This window comes from Ranitomeya imitator, chromosome 4 (assembly GCF_032444005.1).
Source record: "Ranitomeya imitator isolate aRanImi1 chromosome 4, aRanImi1.pri, whole genome shotgun sequence".
NCBI classification, from domain to species: Eukaryota; Metazoa; Chordata; class Amphibia; order Anura; family Dendrobatidae; genus Ranitomeya; species Ranitomeya imitator.
In genome coordinates, this window is record NC_091285.1 from 379,027,087 (window position 1) to 379,053,224 (window position 26,138).

Below are 26,138 nucleotides of genomic sequence, written 5' to 3' on the forward strand. Positions count from 1 at the left end.
GGGGACACCGGCGCGCTATGGGGGTCAGGTGCCAAAGTCGCCGCTGGCTCAGGCCCCCGGGACTCGCTACATTCACCTGTCCCCGTTCCACCGCTGTGTGCCGCTCTATCTTCCGCGTCCTCTGGCTGTGACAGTTCAGTCAGAGGGCGCGCACTAACACTTCATCGCACCCTCTGACCTGAACGTCACAGGCAGAGTATGCAAAAGAAAGAGCGGCACTCAGCGGTGGAACGGGGACAGGTGAATATAGCATACTCACCCTCCTGGCACGTTCCTGCTGCTCCATCGGAGATCGGGTATGCGTTCAGTGCTTACTCATACCGCAATCTCCTAGCTCTGGGCTCTCTGTGGGGTCCAGACTGTGCAGGCATTTGCGCTTGCGCAGTCTATAAAATGGATGGACAGAGTGACGCTCCCAGCGTTATATTATAGATGTTACCTAACTACAATGTAAGAATCATTTAAGCATAATTTTTGTAGTCTGAAAACCCCCTTTATGTTTCCACAATGCATCTAATGCAAGTCTATGGGTAAAATCTGCACATAAAACTCAGCAAACTCGCAACAGAATTTGACATATTGCGGATTTGAAACATGCACCGCAGGTCAGTGTATGCTAAAAAAAAAGCACAGAAGGCATGAGATTTCTGTAAAATTGAGCATTCTGAGATTTCGGTTCAGTTCTGTTTCACTTTGCTGGAAAGGTAACATAGTCTTAGAACTGTCATGGGGGCAGTCCTGCTGTCCCAGCAGATCAAGGCTGTGTCCCGACTTCCACTCGATCTCTTCTCTCCATCACTCGGTAGCTCCTCCTTCTCATAGTGCAGGGCTGGCACACACATTAATTAAACAATTCTCTTCATTTCTAGTGATATGGTCTCCCTGGGAATCAAACTCACAACCTCCTTCATTAGAAGCCGCAGTTAAAACTATTAGCCACATCCTTAAACTGATTCATCTGTACATGGCACTGTGTTATGGTCTGGTGATTAAGGAGAGACATGCGACCAGCTCAGAGCAGGTGGTAACTATACTGACCGCAGTCCCTAAGCTCAACGCAACACTAGAAGTAGCCGTGGAATGCTCCTAACTCTGCCTAGGCATCTCGTCACAGCCTAAGAGCTAACTACCCCTAAATACAGAAGCAGGAAAACTATCTTGCCTCAGAGAAAATCCCCAAAGGATAGTTTAGCCCCCCACAAATAATGACTGTGAGAGGAGAAGGAAATGACATACGTAGTATGAAACAAGATTTAGCACAGGAGGCCACTTCTAGCTAAATAGAAATAGTACAGGACAGAACGCTGTGCGGTCAGTAAAAAAAAACTAGAAAAAGTCCACCACAGAGAAATGCAAAAATCTCCACACCTGACTAAAGGTGTGGAGGGCAAACTCTGCTGCCCAGAGCTTCCAGCTTAGCTGAATAGATCCATACTGATAAGCTGGACAAATGAGCAAAACATAGAAAGTGCTGAACAACAAAGTCCACAACAAGTGAACTGCAAAGAACAAGCAAGGACTTAGCTTTGCTGAAACGGTCAGAGAGTCAGGAAAATCCAAAGAGCAATAACTCCAGGCTGGAACAATTGACAACTGGTATTGAATGAGGGATAAGGCCAGACTAATATAGCCGAGCCAGAAAGTCGATCAGTGAAAACAGCTGCAGAAACTAAATCCAAGAAGCAGCCATACCACTCAAAACCACAGGAGGGAGCCCAAGAGCAGAATTCACAAAAATGCTACTTACAACCACCGGAGGGAGCCCAAGAGCGGAATTCACAACAGTACCCCCCCCTTGAGGAGGGGTTACCGAACCCTCACCAGAGCCCCCAGGCCGATCAGGACGAGCCAAATGAAAAGCACGAACCAAATCGGCGGCATGAACATCGGAGGCAACAACCCAAGAATTATCCTCCTGGCCATAACCCTTCCACTTGACAAGATACTGAAGCTTCCGCCTCGAAAAACGAGAATCAAAAATTTTCTCAACCACATATTCCAACTCTCCCTCAACCAACACCGGGGCAGGAGGATCAACAGAAGGAACAATGGGCACCACATATCTCCGCAACAAAGATCTATGAAAAACATTGTGGATGGCAAAAGAGGCTGGGAGGGCCAAACGAAAAGACACAGGATTGATAATCTCAGAAATCTTATAAGGACCAATAAACCGTGGCTTGAACTTAGGGGAAGAAACCTTCATAGGAACATGACGAGAGGACAACCAAACCAAATCCCCCACACGAAGCCGAGGACCAACACACCGACGGCGGTTAGCAAAACACTGAGCCTTTTCCTGGGACAACGTCAAATTGTCTACCACATGAGCCCAATTCTGCTGTAACCTGTCCATCACAGAATCTACACCAGGACAATCAGAAGGCTCAACCTGCCCTGAAGAAAAACGACGATGGAAACCAAAATTGCAAAAGAAAGGCGAAACCAAAGTAGCCGAACTAGCCCGATTATTAAGGGCAAACTCGGCCAACGGCAAGAAATGCACCCAATCATCCTGATCAGCAGACACAAAACATCTCAAATAGGTCTCCAAGGTTTGATTAGTTCGCTCAGTTTGACCATTTGTCTGAGGATGGAACGCCGAAGAAAAAGACAAATCTATACCCATCCTAGCACAAAAGGCCTGCCAAAACCTGGAAACAAACTGGGAACCTCTGTCAGACACAATATTCTCCGGAATGCCATGCAAACGAACCACATGTTGGAAAAATAATGGAACCAAATAAGAGGAGGAAGGCAATTTAGGCAAAGGTACCAAGTGGACCATTTTAGAGAACCGGTCACAAACCACCCAGATAACAGACATCCTCTGGGACACAGGAAGATCTGAAATAAAATCCATGGAAATATGCGTCCAAGGCCTCTCCGGGATGGGCAAAGGCAAAAGCAACCCACTAGCGCGGGAACAGCAAGGCTTAGCCCGGGCACAAGTCCCATAGGACTGCACAAAAGAACGCACATCCCGCGACAAGGAAGGCCACCAAAAGGACCTAGCAAACAAATCTCTGGTACCAAAAATCCCAGGATGACCAGCCAACACAGAACAATGGACCTCAGAAATTACCTTACTTGTCCATCTATCAGGAACAAACAGCTTCCCCACAGGACAGCGGTCAGGTTTATCAGCCTGAAACTCCCGAAGCGCCCGCCACAAATCAGGGGAGATGGCAGACAGAATCACCCCTTCCCTAAGAATGCCAACCGGCTCAAGGACTCCAGGAGAATCCAGCAAAAAACTCCTAGAGAGGGCATCTGCTTTAACATTCTTAGATCCTGGAAGATATGAGACCACAAAATCAAAACGGGAGAAAAACAGGGACCACCGAGCCTGTCTAGGGTTCAGCCGCTTGGCCGACTCAAGGTAAATCAGATTCTTGTGATCGGTCAAGACCACAATGCGGTGCTTGGCTCCCTCAAGCCAATGTCGCCACTCCTCAAATGCCCACTTCATAGCCAACAACTCCCAATTGCCGACATCATAATTGTGTTCCGCAGGCGAAAACTTTCGGGAAAAGAAGGCACATGGCTTCATCAAGGAACCATCAGAATTCCTCTGTGACAAAACGGCCCCTGCCCCAATCTCAGAAGCATCAACCTCAACCTGAAAGGGAAGAGAAACATCCGGCTGACGCAAGACAGGGGCAGAAGTAAATCGCCGTTTAAGCTCCTGAAAGGCCTCAACAGCCTCAGAGGACCAATTAGTCACATCAGCGCCTTTCTTCGTCAAATCGGTCAGGGGTTTAACCACACTAGAGAAGTTGGCAATGAAACGGCGATAAAAATTAGCAAAACCCAAAAATTTCTGAAGGCTCTTCACAGATGTGGGTTGAATCCAGTCATGAATGGCTTGGACCTTAACAGGATCCATTTCTATAGACAAAGGAGAAAAAATAAACCCCAAAAAAGAGACCTTCTGAACTCCAAACAGGCACTTAGACCCCTTTACAAATAGAGCATTATCACGAAGAATCTGGAATACCATCCTGACCTGCTTCACATGAGACTCCCAATCATTGGAAAAAATCAAAATATCATCCAAATACACAATCAAGAATTTGTCAAGATAATTGCGGAAAATATCATGCATAAAGGACTGAAATACAGAAGGAGCATTAGAAAGCCCGAAAGGCATCACCAGGTATTCAAAATGGCCTTCGGGCGTATTAAATGCAGTTTTCCATTCGTCACCCTGTTTAATACGAACAAGATTATATGCCCCTCGAAGGTCAATCTTGGTAAACCAACTAGCCCCCTTAATCCTAGCAAACAAATTAGAGAGCAAAGGTAAAGGGTATTGGAATTTGACCGTGATCTTATTAAGAAGGTGATAATCAATACAGGGTCTTAAGGAGCCATCCTTCTTGGCAACAAAAAAGAATCCCGCTCCCAATGGTGACGAAGACGGCCGAATATGCCATTTCTCTAAAGACTCCTTAACATAGCTCCGCATGGCGGCATGCTCTGGCACAGACAGATTTAAAAGTCGGCCCTTAGGGAACTTACAGCCAGGAATCAAGTCAATAGCACAATCACAGTCCCTATGTGGAGGAAGGGAACTGGACTTGGGCTCATCGAATACATCCTGGAAATCTGACAAAAATTCAGGAACATCAGAAGAGGGGGAAGAGGAAATTGACATTAAAGGAACGTCACTATGTACCCCTTGACAACACCAACTAGTCACAGACATTAATTTCCAATCCAGCACTGGATTGTGTACTTGTAACCATGGAAAACACAGTACAACAACATCATGTAAATTATGCAACACCAGAAAACGGCAATCTTCCTGATGTGCAGGAGCCATGCACATAGTCAGCTGAGTCCAATACTGAGGTTTATTCTTGGCCAATGGTGTAGCATCAATACCCCTCAAGGGTATGGGACTCTGCAAAGGCTGCAAAGAAAACCACAGCGCTGTTATGACCTGGTGGTCAGGAAAATAATGGACCTGGTGGTTAAGAGCACACGGAATGACCTGATAGTTTCTAGTAACATAGTTAGTAACATAGTTAGTAAGGCCGAAAAAAGACATTTGTCCATCCAGTTCAGCCTATATTCCATCATAATAAATCCCCAGATCTACGTCCTTCTACAGAACCTAATAATTGTATGATACAATATTGTTCTGCTCCAGGAAGACATCCAGGCCTCTCTTGAACCCCTCGACTGAGTTCGCCATCACCACCTCCTCAGGCAAGCAATTCCAGATTCTCACTGCCCTAACAGTAAAGAATCCTCTTCTATGCTGGTGGAAAAACCTTCTCTCCTCCAGACGCAAAGAATGCCCCCTTGTGCCCGTCACCTTCCTTGGTGATAATAAAGGACGAGCTCTGGAACGTGGGAACTCTGCTGACCGCAATCCCTAATCCTATCAAACACACTAGAAATAGCCGTGGATTGCGCATAACGCTCCCTATGCAACTCGGCACAGTCTAAGGAACTAGCTAGCCCTGTAGATAGAAAAATAAAGCCTACCTTGCCTCAGAGAAATTCCCCAAAGGAAAAGGCAGCCCCCCACATATAATGACTGTGAGTAAAGATGAAAGTACAAACACAGAGATGAAATAGATTTAGCAAAGTGAGGCCCGACTTACTGAACAGACCGAGGATAGGAAAGGTTACTTTGCGGTCAGCACAAAAACCTACAAAAAGACCACGCAGAGGGCGCAAAAAAGACCCTCCGCACCGACTCACGGTGCGGAGGCGCTCCCTCTGCGTCCCAGAGCTTCCAGCAAGCAAGACAACAATAAAAATAGCGAGCTGGACAGAAAAATAGCAAACCAAAGAAATACAAGCTGGAACTTAGCTTCTGCTGGGAAGACAGGTCACAAGAACGATCCAGGAGTGAACTAGACCAATACTGGAACATTGACAGGTGGCATGGTGCAAAGATCTAAGTGGAGTTAAATAGAGCAGCCAGCTAACGAATTAACCTCGTCACCTGAGGAGGGAAACTCAGAAACACCCACCAGAGGAAGTCCATGGATAGAACCAGCCGAAGTACCATTCATGACCACAGGAGGGAGCCCGACAACAGAATTCACAACAGTACCCCCCCTTGAGGAGGGGTCACCGAACCCTCACCAGAGCCCCCAGGCCGACCAGGATGAGCCAAATGAAAGGCACGAACCAGATCGGCAGCATGAACATCAGAGGCAAAAACCCAGGAATTATCTTCCGGACCATAACCCTTCCACTTGACCAGGTACTGGAGTTTCCGTCTCGAAACACGAGAATCTAAAATCTTCTCCACCACATACTCCAACTCCCCCTCAACCAACACCAGGGCAGGAGGATCAACGGATGGAACCACAGGCGCCACGTATCTCCGCAATAACGACCTATGGAACACATTATGGATGGCAAAAGAAGCAGGAAGGGCCAAACGAAATGACACAGGATTGATAACCTCAGAAATCTTATACGGACCAATGAAACTAGGCTTAAACTTAGGAGAGGAAACCTTCATAGGAACATAACGAGACGACAACCAAACCAAATCCCCAACACGAAGTCGGGGACCCACACAGCGCCGGCGGTTAGCGAAACGTTGAGCCTTCTCCTGGGACAATGTCAAATTGTCCACCACATGAGTCCAAATCTGCTGCAACCTATCCACCACAGTATCTACACCAGGACAGTCCGAAGACTCAACCTGCCCTGAAGAGAAACGAGGATGGAAACCAGAATTGCAGAAAAACGGCGAAACCAAATTAGCCGAGCTGGCCCGATTATTAAGGGCGAACTCAGCCAACGGCAAAAAGGACACCCAATCATCCTGATCAGCAGAAACAAAGCATCTCAGATATGTTTCCAAAGTTTGATTAGTTCGTTCGGTTTGGCCATTTGTCTGAGGATGGAAAGCCGAGGAGAAAGACAAATCAATGCCCATCCTAGCACAAAAGGATCGCCAAAACCTCGAAACAAACTGGGAACCTCTGTCAGAAACGATGTTCTCCGGGATACCATGTAAACGAACCACATGCTGGAAAAATAATGGCACCAAATCAGAGGAGGAAGGCAATTTAGACAATCTTAGAAAAGCGATCACAAACCACCCAAATGGCCGACATCATTTGAGAGACGGGGAGATCCGAAATAAAATCCATAGAAATATGCGTCCAGGGCCTCTTCGGGACCGGCAAGGGCAAAAGCAACCCACTGGCACGAGAACAGCAGGGCTTAGCCCGAGCACAAGTCCCACAGGACTGCACAAAAGAACGCACATCCCGTGACAAAGACGGCCACCAGAAGGATCTAGCCACCAAATCTCTGGTACCAAAGATTCCAGGATGCCCAGCCAACACTGAACAATGAATCTCAGAGATAACTCTACTAGTCCATCTATCAGGGACAAACAGTTTCTCCGCTGGGCAACGGTCAGGTCTATCAGCCTGAAATTTTTGCAGCACCCGCCGCAAATCAGGGGAGATGGCAGACAAAATTACCCCCTCTTTGAGAATACCCGCTGGCTCAGGAACACCCGGAGAGTCAGGCACAAAACTCCTTGACAGAGCATCAGCCTTCACATTCTTAGAGCCCGGAAGGTACGAAACCACAAAATCAAAATGGGAGAAAAATAACGACCATCGAGCCTGTCTCGGATTCAACCGTTTGGCAGACTCAAGATAAGTCAAATTCTTGTGATCTGTCAAGACCACCACGCGATGCTTGGCTCCTTCCAGCCAATGACGCCACTCCTCGAATGCCCACTTCATGGCCAACAACTCACGATTACCAACATCATAGTTACGCTCAGCAGACGAAAACTTTCTAGAAAAGAAAGCACATGGCTTCATCACCGAGCCATCAGAACTTTTTTGCGACAAAACAGCTCCTGCTCCAATCTCAGAAGCATCAACCTCAACCTGAAACGGAAGCGAAACATCTGGCTGGCACAACACAGGGGCAGAAGAAAAACGACGCTTCAACTCCTGAAAAGCCTCTACAGCTGCAGAAGACCAATTGACCACATCAGCACCCTTCTTGGTCAAATCAGTCAACGGTTTAGCAACAGTAGAAAAATTAGCGATGAAGCGCCGATAAAAATTAGCAAAGCCCAGGAACTTTTGCAGGCTCTTCACAGATGTCGGCTGAGTCCAATCGTAAATGGCCTGGACTTTAACAGGGTCCATCTCGATAGTAGAAGGGGAAAAAATGAACCCCAAAAATGAAACCTTCTGAACTCCAAAGAGACACTTTGACCCCTTCACAAACAAGGAATTCGCACGAAGGACCTGGAACACCATTCTAACCTGCTTCACATGAGACTCCCAATCATCCGAAAAGACCAAAATATCATCCAAATACACAATCAGGAATTTATCCAGGTACTCTCGGAAGATATCATGCATAAAGGACTGAAATACTGATGGAGCATTGGAAAGCCCGAATGGCATAACCAGGTACTCAAAATGGCCCTCGGGCGTATTAAATGCTGTTTTCCATTCATCGCCTTGTTTAATACGCACAAGATTATACGCCCCTCGAAGATCTATCTTGGTGAACCAACTAGCCCCTTTAATACGAGCAAACAAATCAGACAGCAACGGCAAAGGATACTGAAATTTGACTGTAATTTTATTAAGAAGGCGGTAATCAATACAAGGTCTCAAAGAACCATCCTTCTTGGCCACAAAAAAGAACCCTGCTCCTAACGGTGATGACGACGGGCGAATATGGCCTTTCTCCAAGGATTCCTTTATATAACTCCGCATAGCGGCGTGTTCTGGCACAGATAAATTGAACAATCGGCCCTTAGGAAACTCACTACCAGGAATCAAATTAATTGCACAATCGCAATCCCTATGAGGAGGTAGGGCACTGGCTTTGGGCTCATCAAATACATCCCGATAATCCGACAAAAACTCTGGAACGTCAGAAGGAGTGGAAGACGAAATAGACAAAAATGGAACATCACCATGTACCCCCTGGCAACCCCAGCTGGACACAGACATAGATTTCCAGTCCAATACTGGATTATGAACCTGTAGCCATGGCAACCCCAAAACGACCACATCATGCAGATTATGCAACACCAGAAAGCGGATATCCTCCTGATGTGCAGGAGCCATGCACATGGTCAATTGGGTCCAGTACTGAGGCTTATTCTTGGCCAAAGGCGTAGCATCAATTCCTCTCAATGGAATAGGATACTGCAAGGGCTCCAAGAAAAAACCACAGCGCCTAGCATACTCCAAGTCCATCAAATTCAGGGCAGCGCCTGAATCCACAAATGCCATAACAGAATAGGATGACAAAGAGCAAATCAGAGTAACAGACAATAGAAATTTAGACTGTACCGTACCAATGGTGGCAGACCTAGCGAACCGCTTAGTGCGCTTAGGACAATTGGAGATAGCATGAGTGGAATCACCACAGTAAAAACATAGCCCATTCCGACGTCTGTGTTCTTGCCGTTCAGCTCTGGTCAAAGTCCTATCACATTGCATAGGCTCAGGCCCATGCTCAGATAGTACCGCCAAATGGTGACAGCTTTACGCTCACGCAAGCGTCGATCGATCTGAATGGCCAAGGACATAGACTCATTCAGACCAGCAGGCATGGGAAACCCCACCATGACATCCTTAAGGGCTTCAGAGAGACCCTTTCTGAAGATTACTGCCAGGGCACATTCATTCCACTGAGTGAGCACAGACCACTTTCTAAACTTCTGACAATATATCTCCGCTTCATCCTGACCCTGACACAGAGCCAGCAAGATTTTCTCTGCCTGATCCACTGAATTAGGTTTGTCATAAAGCAATCCAAGCGCCAGGAAAAACGCATCAACATCACGAAATGTCGGATCTCCTGGCGCAAGGGAAAATGCCCAGTCTTGAGGGTCACCACGTAACAAAGAAATAATGATCTTTACTTGTTGAACAGGGTCACCTGAGGAGCGAGGTTTCAAGGCAAGAAACAATTTACAATTATTTTTGAAATTCAAGAACTTAGATCTATCACCAAAAAACAAATCAGGAATTGGAATCCTAGGCTCTGACATCGGATTCTGAACCACAAAATCTTGAGTGTTTTGTACCCTTGTAGTGAGATTATCCATCCAAGAGGACAGACCTTGAATGTCCATGTTTACACCAGTGTCCTGAACCACCCATAGGTAAAGGGGAAGAGAAAGACAAAACACACTGCAAAGAAAAAAAAATGGTCTCAGAACTTCTCTTATCCCTCTATTGAGATGCATTAGTACTTTGGGCCACCTGTACTGTTATGACCTGGTGGTCAGGACAATAATGGACCTGGTCGTTAAGAGCACCCGGAATGACCTGATAGTTTCTGATAATAAAGGACGAGCTCTGGAACGTGGGAACTCTGCTGACCGCAATCCCTAATCCTATCAAACACACTAGAAATAGCCGTGGATTGCGCCTAACGCTCCCTATGCAACTCGGCACAGCCTAAGGAACTAGCTAGCCCTGAAGATAGAAAAATAAAGCCTACCTTGCCTCAGAGAAATTCCCCAAAGGAAAAGGCAGCCCCCCACATATAATGACTGTGAGTAAAGATGAAAATACAAACACAGAGATGAAATAGATTTAGCAAAGTGAGGCCCGACTTACTGAACAGACCGAGGATAGGAAAGGTTACTTTGCGGTCAGCACAAAAACCTACAAAAAGACCACGCAGAGGGCGCAAAAAAGACCCTCCGCACCGACTCACGGTGCGGAGGCGCTCCCTCTGCGTCCCAGAGCTTCCAGCAAGCAAGACAACAATAAAAATAGCGAGCTGGACAGAAAAATAGCAAACCAAAGAAATACAAGCTGGAACTTAGCTTCTGCTGGGAAGACAGGTCACAAGAACGATCCAGGAGTGAACTAGACCAATACTGGAACATTGACAGGTGGCATGGTGCAAAGATCTAAGTGGAGTTAAATAGAGCAGCCAGCTAACGAATTAACCTCGTCACCTGAGGAGGGAAACTCAGAAACACCCACCAGAGGAAGTCCATGGACAGAACCAGCCGAAGTACCATTCATGACCACAGGAGGGAGCCCGACAACAGAATTCACAACAGTACCCCCCCTTGAGGAGGGGTCACCGAACCCTCACCAGAGCCCCCAGGCCGACCAGGATGAGCCAAATGAAAGGAGGAGGGAGCCCGACAACAGAATTCACAACACAGCGCCTAGCGAATTCTAAGTCCATTAAATTCAGAGCAGCACCTGAATCCACAAATGCCATGACGGAAAAAGATGACAATGAGCAAATCAGGGTCACAGACAGGAGAAACTTAGGCTGCACAGTACTAATGGTAACAGACCTAGCGACCCTCTTAATACGCTTAGGGCAATCAGAAATAGCATGAGCAGAATCACCACAGTAAAAACACAGCCCATTCTGACGTCTTTATCCCCTCTGTTCCGCTCTAGTCAAAATCCTATCACATTGCATGGCCTTAGGACTCTGCTCTGAGGACACTGCCATATGGTGCACCACTTTGCGTTCGCGCAGGCGCCGATCAATCTGAATGGCCAGAGACATAGATTCGCTCAAACCTACAGGCGTGGGAAACCCCACCATAACGTCTTTAAGGGCTTCAGAAAGACCCTTTCTGAAAATTGCTGCCAGAGCGTCCTCATTCCATTTAGTGAGCACAGACAATTTTCTAAATTTCTGGCAGTATAATTCTGCCGCTTCCTGACCCTGACACAGGGCCAATAGTGTTTTCTCAGCATGCTCTACAGAGTTAGGTTCATCATGCAATAATCCGAGCGATTGAAAGAATGCATCTATATTGAGCAATGCCGGATCCCCTGACTCAAGAGAGAATGCCCAGTCCTGAGGGTCGCCATGCAGCAGAGAAATAACTATCTTTACTTGCTGAATGGGGTCACCAGAGGAACGGGGTTTCAGGGCAAAAAACAATTTGCAGTTATTTTTAAAGTTCAAAAACTTAGATCTATCCCCGTAAAACAAATCCGGAGTAGGAATTCTAGGCTCTAAGGCCGGAGTCTGAACAACATAATCTTGAATACTCTGTACTCTTGCAGCAAGCTGATCCACACGAGAAAACAACCCCTGAACATCCATGCCTGCATCCAAATCCCGAATCACCCAGAGATTAAGAGGAAGGAAAAAGACAAAACAAACTAAAGAAAAAAAAATGGCTCAGAACTCTTTTTCTTTTCCTTCTTTTGAGATGCATTCAGCTTATTTTTGGCCAGTTGTACTGTTATGGTCTGGTGATTAAGGAGAGGCATGCGACCAGCTCTGAGCAGATGGTAACTATACTGACCGCAGTCCCTAAGCTCAACGCAACACTAGAAGTAGCCGTGGAATGCTCCTAACTCTGCCTAGGCATCTCGTCACAGCCTAAGAGCTAACTACCCCTAAAGACAGAAGCAGGAAAACTATCTTGCCTCAGAGAAAATCCCCAAAGGATAGTTTAGCCCCCCACAAATAATGACTGTGAGAGGAGAAGGAAATGACATACGTAGTATGAAACAAGATTTAGCACAGGAGGCCACTTTTAGCTAAATAGAAATAGTACAGGACAGAACGCTGTGCAGTCAGTAAAAAAAACTAGAAAAAGTCCACCACAGAGAAATGCAAAAATCTCCACACCTGACTAAAGGTGTGGAGGGCAAACTCTGCTGCCCAGAGCTTCCAGCTTAGCTGAATAGATCCATACTGATAAGCTGGACAAATGAGCAAAACATAGAAAGTGCTGAACAACAAAGTCCACAACAAGTGAACTGCAAAGAACAAGCAAGGTCTAGCTTTGCTGAAACGGTCAGAGAGTCAGGAAAATCCAAAGAGCAATAACTCCAGGCTGGAACAATTGACAACTGGCATTGAATGAGGGATAAGGCCAGACTAATATAGCCGAGCCAGAAAGACGATCAGTGAAAACAGCTGCAGAAACTAAATCCAAGTAGCAGCCATACCACTCAAAACCACAGGAGGGAGCCCAAGAGCAGAACTCACAAAAATGCTACTTACAACCACCGGAGGGAGCCCAAGAGCGGAATTCACAACAGCACTGTTGTCATGGCACTGTTGTCATGGTCCTGAGTTCTTGTGTTATGTGGTCGCCGGCTTCTGTTCCGGTGAGCCACAGCAGACACACCTTTTCGCTGGGTGTTTGGGTTCCGTCATTCTGGCTGCAATCTGTTTAGCATAACACATGTGTTTTCATTTGCCTGCCCTATCATCTTCCAGATGCAGCTTTATATTCTCTCCCCTTGCTGGCATTTCCTGTTGGTGATAGTTTCTTGTGGATGTTCAGCAATTCTGCTGTAGCTCAAACCCAGTCAGTGATATTCCAGCTAGTGTTTTTCTCCTTGCTGTTTCTGTTCTTTGTTCTGCACCTACCTTCTGTTTCTTTTTAGGAAGTAGGTGGCATATTTTCTAACAGTACGTACTTTATATTGTATTTTGTATTTCGAGGTTTATCTTACTCACTCTGGGATCCTTTCCTTTTTTCAGTACACTTCTCCTCTTGTAGATAGTTCATACTCTCCTCTGCCCTAAGGTTTTTTAGAAGGAATTTGATGCACGCGATGGCCTTCCAGTTTCCATCTTACAGACTGTGGTTAATTCGATCTCTGCTCACGCAGGAACCACTAGGGACTGTGGGGTCAGGATTTTTAGTCTATACAGGAACTGGCATGGCCAGTTGCAGTATTTAGATTTACCTATTAATTGCACCTATTTGAAATTGTTACCTGTATAAAAAATACCTGTCCACGCACTTAATAAATAACACTCCAACCTGTCCACCATGGCCAAGACTAAAGAGGTGTCTAAGGACACCAGGGACAAAATTGTAGACTTGCACAAGGCTAGGTTGGGCTACAGAACAATAGGCAAGTAGCTTGGTGAGAAGGCAACAACTGTTGGCAGAGGTCTGTAATATTGATCTTAAGTACACTTCAACTGTGGGAGACAGAATTTTTTTTTTTTTAAATCCAGAAAATCACATTGTATGATTTTTACATAATTAATTAGCATTTTATTGCATGAAATCTAATATAAAAAGCTGAATGTGTGTGTATGTGTGTGTGTGTGTATGTATGTATGTATGTCTGTCTGTCCGGGATTGGCATCTGCACAGTCGCAGCTACAGCCACAACATTTTGCACAGTCACACGTCTGGACCCCGAGAGCGTCATAGACTATGTTGTGAGGCGAAATTTTAACCCCGCGCTTTCCAATTCACCAAACAATTTTGCCCCTATCTACATAATGGGAAAAAAGTGAAAGGAAAAGTGTTGGAGGCATATTGACAGCTGCCAGATGTGAACAAGGGGGACTTAAAGAATGAGAGCGATGGCGCCAAAGAGTATATATTGTACAGTTGCTAAGGTGGGGTCCTGACATGGGATACTCACCACACGCGGGGATATGAACACACACACAAAATGCGCCACACACTACCACGGGCTTGAACACATATACCACCCTCAGCACACATTTCATCACACATACACCAACTTCGCCACATAAAAGTCGAAACACAAAAGTCACAAAACTCGCCACGCCCAAAATTTGCCACATGCAAAACTCGCCACATGCAAAACTAGACTCACGCAAAATTAGCCACACGTGCAAAACTCACCTCATGGAAAACTCGCCACACGCAAAACTTGTACATGCGGAAAAATTGCCACATGCACAAAAGTTGCAACACATGCAAAAGTTGCCTCACACAAAACTTGCACATACTCAAAACGCACCACACATAAAACTCGCCACGCGCAAAACTCGCCATGCGCAAAACTTGCTGCACACAACTTGTTACACTAACTTGTCACATGCAACTCGACACACAAAAAGTTGCTACACGCATGTCACCAAACAAAACTCATCTCACAAAAGTTGCTAATGCATGTCACCACACGCAATTCAACACACACAACTTGACACATGAAACTCGCCCTAAAACACACACAAGTCTGGTATTATGCTTCAAAAATAAAAATCTGATTAATAAGCAGGCAAACTACAAGAGCAACAAATGTACCATATAGGAAATACAGAAGCTGTCAGTCATATGACCTGTCTATTATGTGTATGTGTGAGCTAATATATACTGCCAGGGGGGAGGGCTTCCTGTTGGCTGGGGATTTATCAGGCTGCCAATTTAGCTTACAAATACTGAGGTAAAAATACTAACCAAATAGCGTGTGAACGAGGTCTAATACAGGAGGAGATGACATACAGGTACATACTATGTACAGGGGAGATGACATACAGGTATATACTATACACAGGAGATGACACACAGGTGTATGCTATATACAGGAGGAAATGACTTACAGGTATATACTATACTATATACAGGAGGAGATGACATACAGGTATATACTATATATAGGAGAAGATGACATACAGGTATATACTATATAAAAGAGGAGATGACACATAGGTATATAGCGGAGGAGATGACATACAGCAGGTATATACTATATACAGGGGAGATGACATACAGGTATATACTATACTAGCTGAAGAGCCCGGCGTTGCCTGGGCATAGTAAATATCTGTGGTTAGTTATAGCACCTCACTTCTCTTATTTTCCCTCACTCCTCTCATTCCCCCCTAACTCTTGTCATTTCGACCTCACATCTGTCATTTTCCGATCACTCCACTATTTTCCCTCACTCCTCATTTTGCACTCACACCTTTTCATTTTCACCTCACACCTCTCATTTTCACCTCACACCTCTCATTTTCACCCCACACCTCTCATTTATCCCTCAGTATATACATGTTTGTCATCTCCCTTATATATAGTATACACCTGTATGTCATCTCCTGTATATAGTATATACCTGTATGTCATCTCTCCTGTATATAGTATATACCTGTATGTCATCTCCCCTGTATATAGTATATACCTGTATGTCATCTCCTGTATATACATACACCCATAGGGGTGGAGACGCATATTCATGACTGTAATCGGCAGCCCCACGTGACCGCATACAATAGAAGGTGCAGCCAGGAGAGGAAGCAGCGACAGCCAACGAGGGAGCTGGGTGAGTATTTTCAGAACAGTGGGGGGCGCTCAGGGGGTGGGGACATGGACCTTTATTTTAAACAAGAAAAACCACACAAAAAATGGATTATTCATATCTTCTGTACAGCAAACGCTGCTGCACAGAATATATGAATCGCGGCGCTTCAGCACGATGCAGGGGACAGCGCTAAACTTTAGCGCTGTCTCCTGCATGGTGCGTGTGGTACCCAGTGGGCACACGTGTGCCACACTGATGTGCCACAAACGCGCAGGGCCACACAGACACGGATAATTCCGGTACCGATTTTTTCCAGTATCGGAATTATCTGGACGTGTGGGACTGCCCTAAGGAAGAGTTGGGATACCCCAAAACACATTACACAGTCAGACTATCCAGTGGATTTTGCCCACCTTAGTCCAATATATATGGCGCCTTAAAGGTAACCTGTCATGTTGAAAAAGGTATCTGATTTGTAGGCATGTTGTTATAAAGAAAGATGAGCTAATCAGATTGAATTACTAGCATTTTATTAATTGAAATTCCTGGTGTTTGTATATGCATGTGAGTCCCATGAGAGGTCATACTAGTGAGTTACAGTCTTTCCTGTATTAGGGGATACTGTAGGAGAGAAAAGCATCAATAGGGTCTTATCCTATAGAAATTACAGAGTATAAATGAGTTTGCTCTCACCTGATATTTCTTGGAGTTATGGCATAAAAGAAACTCATCAGACTTTAGCACCTGCCGCAGATCCACTGGTAGACAATGACCGCTTCAGAATTTTCAAATGGAGATTCGTGGATATTATTTATTCTCAACATGTTTCAAAGTCACTAGGACTTCTTCTTCAGGGGATGATATGGGGCGGCACGGTGGCTCAGTGGTTTGCGTTACAGCGCTGGAGTCCTGGGTTCAAATCCCACCAAGGACAACATCTGCAAGGAGTTTGTATGTTCTCCTCCTGTTTGCGTGGGTTTCCTCCGAGTTCTCCGGTTTCCTCCCACATTCCAAAGGCATACTGATAGGGAATTTAGATTGTGAGCCCCATCCGGGACAGCGATGATAATGTGTGCAAAAATGTAAAGCGCTGCGGAATATGTTAGCGCTATATAAAAATAAAGATTAATGTAATATTATCAACTCTTCAATTGAAAAATCCTCCCTGTAAGACTGTGCATGTGGAGAGAGCTGTCAATCACTAGTAGGGCCACCCACTGGATTTCAATGAATAAACTGAAAGTTATACTGAATCTTTTCCCACAAGCCTAAATATCATCCTGCTCAGCTTATTGTTTAGGCCATTCTGTCCAGTGAATGTACCATGTGACAGGTTACCTTTAAAGATTTGCACTGCTGATATATTTAGTTACCAAAGAACTGCCTTGACTGGTACTTTTTATTATGGAAAGGCATCTGATTGTAAACAAGATCATGTCATTCACCGTAAGCAAAATTGTAAAACTTGTTAGGATTTTACACACAGATGAGGACAGTAAATGTAGAGTGTCAGAAATCTGAATAGGTAACTAATGAAATTTTACTGTGTTAAAGGGAGTCTGTCACCGACATAAGGGTTAAGATAGGAGCATAACATAAGGGTTAAGATAGGAGCATATCAAGGTACGAGACACCAGTGTCTACACTATTCAGGGTTATCCGGGGGACAGTCTAGGGTGACCCTTGCTTGAGGCATCGGGTAGGTGACTTCGTGACACCCTTCATATCAGTACATGAGTGCTCTCATCCCCAACTTCTATATTTTGGGGCCACACTCAACTGTGTGATCCTGCGTGCAGCGAGTGGCCATTATAAACAGTAGAGGTTCATTAGAATGAGCACACACTGACACTGTGTGTGCACTCTCTCGGCTCCTGAATGTTAGTGTAAGCACGCTCTCATCTCACTCAATCTGTGTATAGTGACAGCTCGCTGGCAGAGGAAGATGAGAGTGCACTGACATTGTGCATGTTCTAACCTCCCTCTCCTCTCATTGATTGGCTGCTGCCTTGTCATTAATATGCAGTGAGCAGCCAGTATACACAGGACACAGGAGAGTATTGAGAACTGCGCCTCTGCACACAGTGACATGTGCTTGGGTATGTATGCAGGTGCTTGGCCCCTCCAGTGTCAGTCCAAGCAGCGATGGGGCATTACATCTGGCTGCACTTCATAGCAAGCACTTATAATCACCACAAAGGGGAGAGGCAGAATAGTAAAACTGAGCAGTACGAATCGGAACGGTGCATGAGCATTTGACCTCCCAAAGGGTGCACCGAAGCCCCATTATTTAATTACTAGATGGTGGCCCGATTCTAACGCATCGGGTATTCTAGAATATGTATGTAGTTTATTTATGAAGATTTTAAAGTACAAATATGATTTTTATAGTGGCTACGTTCCGCATATGAAAGTCTAAATAATTAAAGCACCACTGCGACATTTGTTTTTTTGAGCGCTGGAGAGGTGCTTTAAATGTAAGCCCCATGCTCCCTGTGCTAAACTCACCCTACAGCGTCTTCACCATTTTTCTACATGGTCTCACAGCACCATCTTCTCACTGGCCAGAAGTCAGAAGCTACGTCACAAGCTCTCAATGGAAGTCTATGAGAGCCAGAACAAGGCTCTCATAGACTTGAATTGAAAAGTGACCTCCACACCGCTTCATGAAACGCTGGAGCTAGAGACTGACGGGAGCGCCAGCGAAAACCGATGAAAACGCCGGAAGGTGAGTATGAGACAGGGGCAGGGGACTTGCATTTAAAGTACCACTCCAGTAGTGTAATAAAATGAAAATACTGGAGTGGTGCTTTAAATTTCAGTTATGGAAATGACAAGGTATAAGCACTTAATAGGGTCAATTTCCTAAAGCCCCCATGAATGTATTTTCAGGGTCTTTACCGCAGATATAATCTTTGCTTACAGGATCCTTGTGAACAAGTAAGAATGAAGACAAAAGTGGAATTTTTACAGTGTAAATTTATAACATGAGTTATAATAATGAATAATTGTCATAAATGCAGAAGATAGCAACAAATCAATGGCTTGGAGCTTAGTGGCAATGATCAACTTGCTTTGCTGATTTTTTTTTTTTTTTTCCATGGCTGAGGCAGCACTGGATGTCATGAGGCTCTTGCGGTGTTACGACAGTGATATGACCACAACAATGCAGCCATTAAATCTTTATTTCACTTGCATAGCAACTTTCCACTGTGAAAGTCATGTGTCCACACTGAGGCATGAAGCTTTCATCACGGATGGATATTGTTCTGCACACAACACAGCTAGTGACCCATACAAACACAGAGCTCATTCATATCTCCATTATGAAGGATGCATGTGGTTCTAGTTATACCTAATTCAATTGGTATAATGGTTTCAACAAATTAAACATATTCCATGAATATTAACAAGTTACACAGTCATCACATATACAGTCATGGCCGAAAGTGTTAGCACCCTTGAAATACTTCCAGAAAATGAAGTATTTCTTCCAGAAAATTATTACAATTACACGTGTTTTGTCATACACATGTTTATTTCCTTTGTTTTTATTACAACAAAAAAACAGCAGAGAAAAAAAGGCTAATTGGACATCATTTCACACAAAACGCCAAAAATGGTCTGTTAGGTGTCGAGTTCCCGCCGCTGCACAGGGGGAATCTCAAACCACCTCCGCTGCGGTCTCCCATTCTTCTCCAGCCGCAGTGGAGTCTGCTCTGCGGAGACGTCGGTCCCAACGTCTGGCTCCGGCTGATACTCTGCGCTTGGTTGCTGCTGCTCTTCCAGGCCCAAAGGAGGACTTCTCTTTGGAGGTCGGGGGTCACATTCTCAGGTCCTGTAGCAACTCCCATTGGTCCTCTAGGAAGGTCCTGAAGTTACTGCAACTATAAAAGGTTTGCATGGCCGCACGGCCATGCGCTAGTATCATTTGTGTATGTGCTTGTCGCCAGTTGATACACTACCATGCTGTCTACATGTGGTGTGTGTTCCTCTAGCTTTGGGAACACTCTCAGGCAGGCAGTTAGCGTCAGTGGGGGCAATTAGTCGCTTGGCTTAGCATCTGGTTCCTTCCTGTGTGCGGTTAGCATGGAAGAGTTCCAGAGCAAGCACAACCCCAGTTAGGGTATTATTCCCACGTGGAATCTTACGACTCTGTGCAGCAACAGGGTTAGTTCATAGTCAGACCAAGTGACAGAACTCATGTCTATACCGCCATATAGTGCCGCCATTTATTAGCAGCAGGTCCCACTCCTGCATAGTGGACCCAGGGCTGCGAACGCACCTATGCTACTGTAATAGTATGCAGATACTGAGTATGTCACCACGGAACAGACAGAGCAACAGTTGAGGGGTTTAATAACAGGAATCAGGTTCTCCTCACAGGGAGGAAGCAATGGAAAATAACTATTTAAAAAAAGGCATGGGGTGCCGTGTGATTTTTTAATTGCACACATTGACTTCCATTGGCGAATCTCGTCCAATATACGAGGACGATCGCAGCATGCTGCAATTTTTTTCTCAGTCCAATGTGAGCCGAGAAAAAAAATTGCAGAGGCTCTCAGCCTCAGCAAGGCTGGTTATCAAGAATAGAGGGGTCCCCACGCTGTATTTTTTAATTCTTTAAATAATGAATTTTTTTAAAACGGCGTGGGGTCCCCCATTTTTGACCACCAGCCTCAGCACTGTGGGAAAAGCCAGTGATGAGGTCACCGCAGTTCAAGCTTAGTGTCTTCACAGCAGATTACTGTGAAAAATTCTCACAGTGATCTGCTGTGAAGACACTGAGCTTGAACTGCGGTGACCTCATCACTGGCTTTTTCGCACGGTGCTGAGGTTACCTCAGTTCAGCCCTGCTGGGAACGCAGCCTCACTGACCAGCGGTAACCACGATGATGTCACCGCTGGTCAATGATGCTGCGCTCGCGGCTTCTCATTCACCAGTGGTTCTCAGCCTAGACGGTCGCATCTTAGCACCATCCATGCTGAAAACTATTTATCCGCCAGACATGGATTATGGCATGGGACAGAACTACGAAGAGGTGAGGGATATTGCTGTTTTTTTATTTTTGGTTTATTACAGGAGACAAGGGCTTCGGTGGAATTAGGAGTTTGGTGAGTATAAGGCCGGTTTCACATTAGCGTTTACCTGATCTGCGGCGTGCTGCGGACTTCCTCCATGAAGCCCCGCTCTCGGCCGCACCCCCGCCGCTAGCTCCGCCTACTTCTGCATGCGGCCCGCAAGCGGCCTGCGTACCTATCTTTAACATTAGGTACGCAGGTCGTGCGGCTGTATGCGGATGCTGCTGCATGCGTCGTTTTCGATGCGGCGACCAGCGTAGGACGCAGCCTGTAACATTTTTTTTTCCGCATCGTCAAAACGACGCATGCGGCAGCATCCGCATACAGCCGCACTACCTGCGTACCTAATGTTAAAGGTACGCAGGCCGCATGCGGTCTGCATGCAGAAGTAGGCGGAGCTAGAGGCGGAGGTGCGGCCGAGGGCAGGGCTTCACGGAGGAAGTCCGCAGCCCGCCGCAGATCAGGCAAACGCTAGTGTGAAACTAGCCTAACTGTGTTTGTTATTTTTAAATAAAAATGGAAAACTGTGTTTGTTTTATTTATAATAAAATTCTTTATTCTGGCTGTGTCTTTATTTACCATGTAACTATAGGATTAGTAATGGATAGGTGTCTTATAGCACCTCTCCATTATTAATCCGTGGGCTTGATGTCACCTGACATTACATCAACCTCACAAATACAAGCCTCACTTGCCACCACTACAGAGCAAGTGGGAAGAGCCGGGCAAAGTGCCAGAATTGGAGCACCTAATAGATGTGCCTTGTCTGGGCGGCTGCAGACTGCTATTTTTAGGCTGGGAGGGGCCTATATTAATGGCCCGTTACCAACTTGAGAATACCAGCTGTCAGCTTTAGCAAGGTTGGTTGTTATAAATGGGGGGCACCCCATGCCTTTTTTTAAATAGTTATTTAAATAATTAAAAAAACAGCATGGGGACCTCTCTATTCTCGATAACCAGCCTTGCTGAAGCTGACAGCTGAGGGTTGCAGCCCTATCTGTGAGTTTTGCCTAGCTGGTTATAGAAAATAGAGGGGAACCCACGCCGTTTTTTTTTTCATTATTTATTTACAACGCAGGAGCTGGCTGATGAATACTCCCATCAGCAGCTCCTGCTGTCACTGTTATTAGCTCCAGCAGGTGTAGAATGTCTTTAACCTTCATCAGGCTGCATAATTTTACAACGTTAACAGGCTGCAGAGGTACAATTGTACCTTCATATATATTTTATTGAAATTTGGCCAATATATTCTGGACCAAAACTGCAGAGATGTCACCAAATTTCAGCCCTCTTCGGCTTTTCGAAAAAAAAAAGTTATTGCAATTTTAAAACGGAATAGTTACAATTGTACCTACTCAGCCGGACGAAGGTTAAAGGATTTAGAGTGCTACAAGGGCCAATACATCTGACCAACATGCAGGTGGGAGTCCAGGTCCAAATTTTCACACCAGGGCCCATTGAACTCTTGCTATGCCATTGCTGACAGTGCAATGAGTGGTGACTGTAACAGCTCCCTGTATCACGCTGATGATTTGAAGGAAGTGTCTACAGTGAGAATATAAGCAAATATTCTCCCTGTAATCACTGCTCCATTAAAGAAACTTAACATAATCTTAGTGCTATTTACGTGCAGATTAACCCTATATCTGCAGGTAAACTACTTTTCTGGACATAACATGTTCCTATTAATACAGTACAATACAAATAATTTTTATATAGAATTTTTAATTTTACAGACTGACGTTTCGGTCTACTTACTGCAATCTTTTCCTTTCACTGGATCTGGCAATCCAACGCATTGTTTTTCTGAATTTGGTATAGCAACTCTCCACCTAGATCCAGTGCTGTCACATTCTGTGTATTCATAATGATAGTCCCCCTGAAAAATCCAATCATATTGTGGTTATAGCAGCACAGTATGCTAACAGACAAGTATATGAAGAAGTCCAACGAGTACAAATAATACTATGGAAACAGAAGCACTCCGTTATTTATCAAGTCCTTATTTTACTGCCACATTATCTTCTACAACCAATATACAGTTTGGCATTTAGTCATGGGTACATTATAAAACATGTCACTTTTTTACCTGTTTCCAACCAGGTTTTTGTTACATTTAACAATATTATGTTATAAACCAAAAAATATATCAGTTGTCACACTACCGGTGATGCATTTTAAAGTATGTATATCCATGTTTCTTACATATACATATTACATATGTTTGAGGCCTTAAAATAATGGATTTTTGTTTTTAAAGACATGGGGGTGTAGGATGATCATGTGATTTGTTTTCTGCAAAAAAAAAAAAACATAAAAAAAAACCCCAGATGCAATATGATTCACATGTATGACAATACAATAAGGCTGCGCGCCCACGCTCAGGATTTTTTGCGTTTTTTCGCTATAAAAACGCTTAAAAACGCATACATATGCATCCCATCATATACAATGCATTCCGCAATTTTTGTGCATATATCGTGGTAAAAAACGCAGCGTGTTCATTAATTTTGCAGATTTTCTCGCGTTTTTACCGCTATCTAATTGCATTGGGAAAGCTCCGGAAAAAAACGCGAAAAAATGCATACGGATTTCCTGCAGAAAAAGTCCGGTTTTGTTCAGGAAAATTCTACAGAAAATACTGACGTGTGCACATAGCCTTAGAGTTAAGGATCCAATTCTTTTCTCTAATATGAGAAAAGTATGATCTGGCCATAATAAGGAAATATTTTTGCAAGTCGGGCACCAGAAAATATATTTGGCTGCGTTTTCAGTTGATGAGTAACAGAGTAGGAAATAAATGGCCAGCAACGCACGGACTTGTTCCAAATGATTGAGCTACAGTCTGACTGTCTCTGAGTGACTATGCAGTCAGCGGAAGCCAAAGCCGTGTCTGCAAATATCACAACTATGAAAAAGATCCAAAAGATGTCACTAGTATCACACATGCCCAAAGATTGGTGTAGAAAAAATGTAAAACGCCCGACTGCTAGGATCGCATTAAAGATAAACGTAATTTAGCCTTAAAGGGACTCTGTCACCTGAATTTGGCGGGACTGGTTTTGGGTCATATGGGCGGAGTTTTCGGGTGTTTGATTCACCCTTTCCTTACCCGCTGGCTGCATGCTGGCTGCAATATTGGATTGAAGTTCATTCTCTGTCCTCCATAGTACACGCCTGCGCAAAGCAATCTTGCCTTGTGCAGGCGTGTACTATGGAGGACAGAGAATGAACTTCAATCCAATATTGCAGCCAGCATGCAGCCAGCGGGTAAGGAAAGGGTGAATCAAACACCCGAAAACTCCGCCCATATGACCCAAAACCAGTCCCGCCAAATTCAGGTGACAGGTTCCCTTTAAGACAACAGTCTGACCACTTTTGGGATGAAACCCAGTGCTCCCAGTAAACTAAACCGTAATTTATCTAGATATTTTACTAGGTGCTTTCCTTTATCTCTAATTTAGATATATGACCATACAGATATAATAAGAACTCCATGTTCCCGTCAGAACAAAATCAAAGGCAGATTAATTGCTTTGTCCCATTTCTACATGGGTTATTGCATAGGATATTATAAACTCTACCTAAACTGGCAATCCAGATTAAATCTCTGGAAAACTTTCAGATTAATGCAAACCAATGAACTAAGGAGTAGTCACCTCAACAGGCCGGACGCTATCTCAAGAGGAATATTTACATTCTCTACAGCAGTGTTCGCCAACTCCAGCCCTAAAGAGTCACCACCAGCTCATGTTTTCAGGATTTATTTAGTATGGCACAAGAAATGGAAATATCACCTGTGCAATACTAAAGAAATCCTGAGAACTTGATCCGTTGGCGGTTCTTGAGGACTGGAGTTGGGGAACATTTCTCTATGGCATGGTGGAGAAGTCCAGATACACACTGCATTAGACCTGTTTCAGACATCAGTCATTTTTCAAGTATGCAAAAAAGAGTTTGACTTTCATTAGTTTTGAGCAGCGTGTCAATTTTTACCGTTAGTGTTTTTCTTGTATGCAAGAACACAGTCTCCATGTGAGTAGCACCATAGACTATAATGGTGAAAATCATTTATAGAACATGCACATGGTTCACGGATGTCTGAACTAGGCTTGAAGAAGCCCTTCCATAAAAGTGTTTATCCTCTTAGTATATTGCAATCATCATATTATATAGCACTATGTACTTACAATTGTTCCTTTTGCTTTTCTACTCAGCTAATTCTTCTCTTTTTTTTCTCCTCTATGTAGAAACAGGAAGTCCCTTGTCCCTGCATTTATCATTCCCTTCTTCAACTCCTGACCCAGCTGCTGCCTCCTCCCCTGTCAGCGAGTTTTGCAGTGACTCATACAGGGAAAATTGACCTCCTGTTTTCACATAGAGCTTAGAAAGATTCAGCTAGTCAGTTTGTAATCAAGTGATGTCATAAACCTAATAGAAAAGAGAAGAATTAACTGGGTAGAAGGACAAAATGAGCAATTGTAAGTACACAGTGCTATATAATATGATGATTGCAATATATTAATGGGATAAAAGTTTTGATGGGAGGAGGAGTGCTTCTTTAAGGCCGGGGTCACACTTGCGAGTGTGATGAGAGAAAATCGCGCGAGTCTCTGACATCAATACCCAGCACTGCCGCCGGCACTCGGGATCGGAACATGCAGCTGAACTCTCCGGTCCCGAGTGCCGGCGGCAGTCTCGGGTATTGATGTCAGAGACTCGTGCGATTTTCTCTCATCACACTCATAAGTGTGACCCCGGCCTAATAGAAATAGTGATAAAACTATTACTAGAGAGAAGAGTATTAATTAGGGGCCATTCAGATGTCAGTTTTTTTGACATACGAAATAAAATGGACTGAGTTTTATTAGTGATTTTCATCAGTGTGCTGTCAGAGTTTTACGCTGATGAGAAAAAACATTTGCTATTTAACAGTCAGTAAAAAATGGACAGCACAAAAATGGCATCCAAATGCTGTAAATTTTTTTCATTAAACAATACACCTGCATTGGCGATTTTGACCCGACACCAGGATCAATATTGACACAT

General features: G+C 44.6%; 1 protein-coding gene across 1 annotated transcript in view; it reads right to left on the minus strand.

Moving 5' to 3' along the window:
• Nucleotides 1–26,138, minus strand: part of ELAPOR2 (endosome-lysosome associated apoptosis and autophagy regulator family member 2) — a 185,788-nt gene that overhangs the window by 114,984 nt on the left and 44,666 nt on the right. The window contains exon 2 of the mRNA XM_069765167.1: nt 22,848–22,968. Coding sequence (XP_069621268.1) covers nt 22,848–22,968 — 121 coding nt within the window. The remainder of the gene's footprint in view (nt 1–22,847; nt 22,969–26,138) is intronic.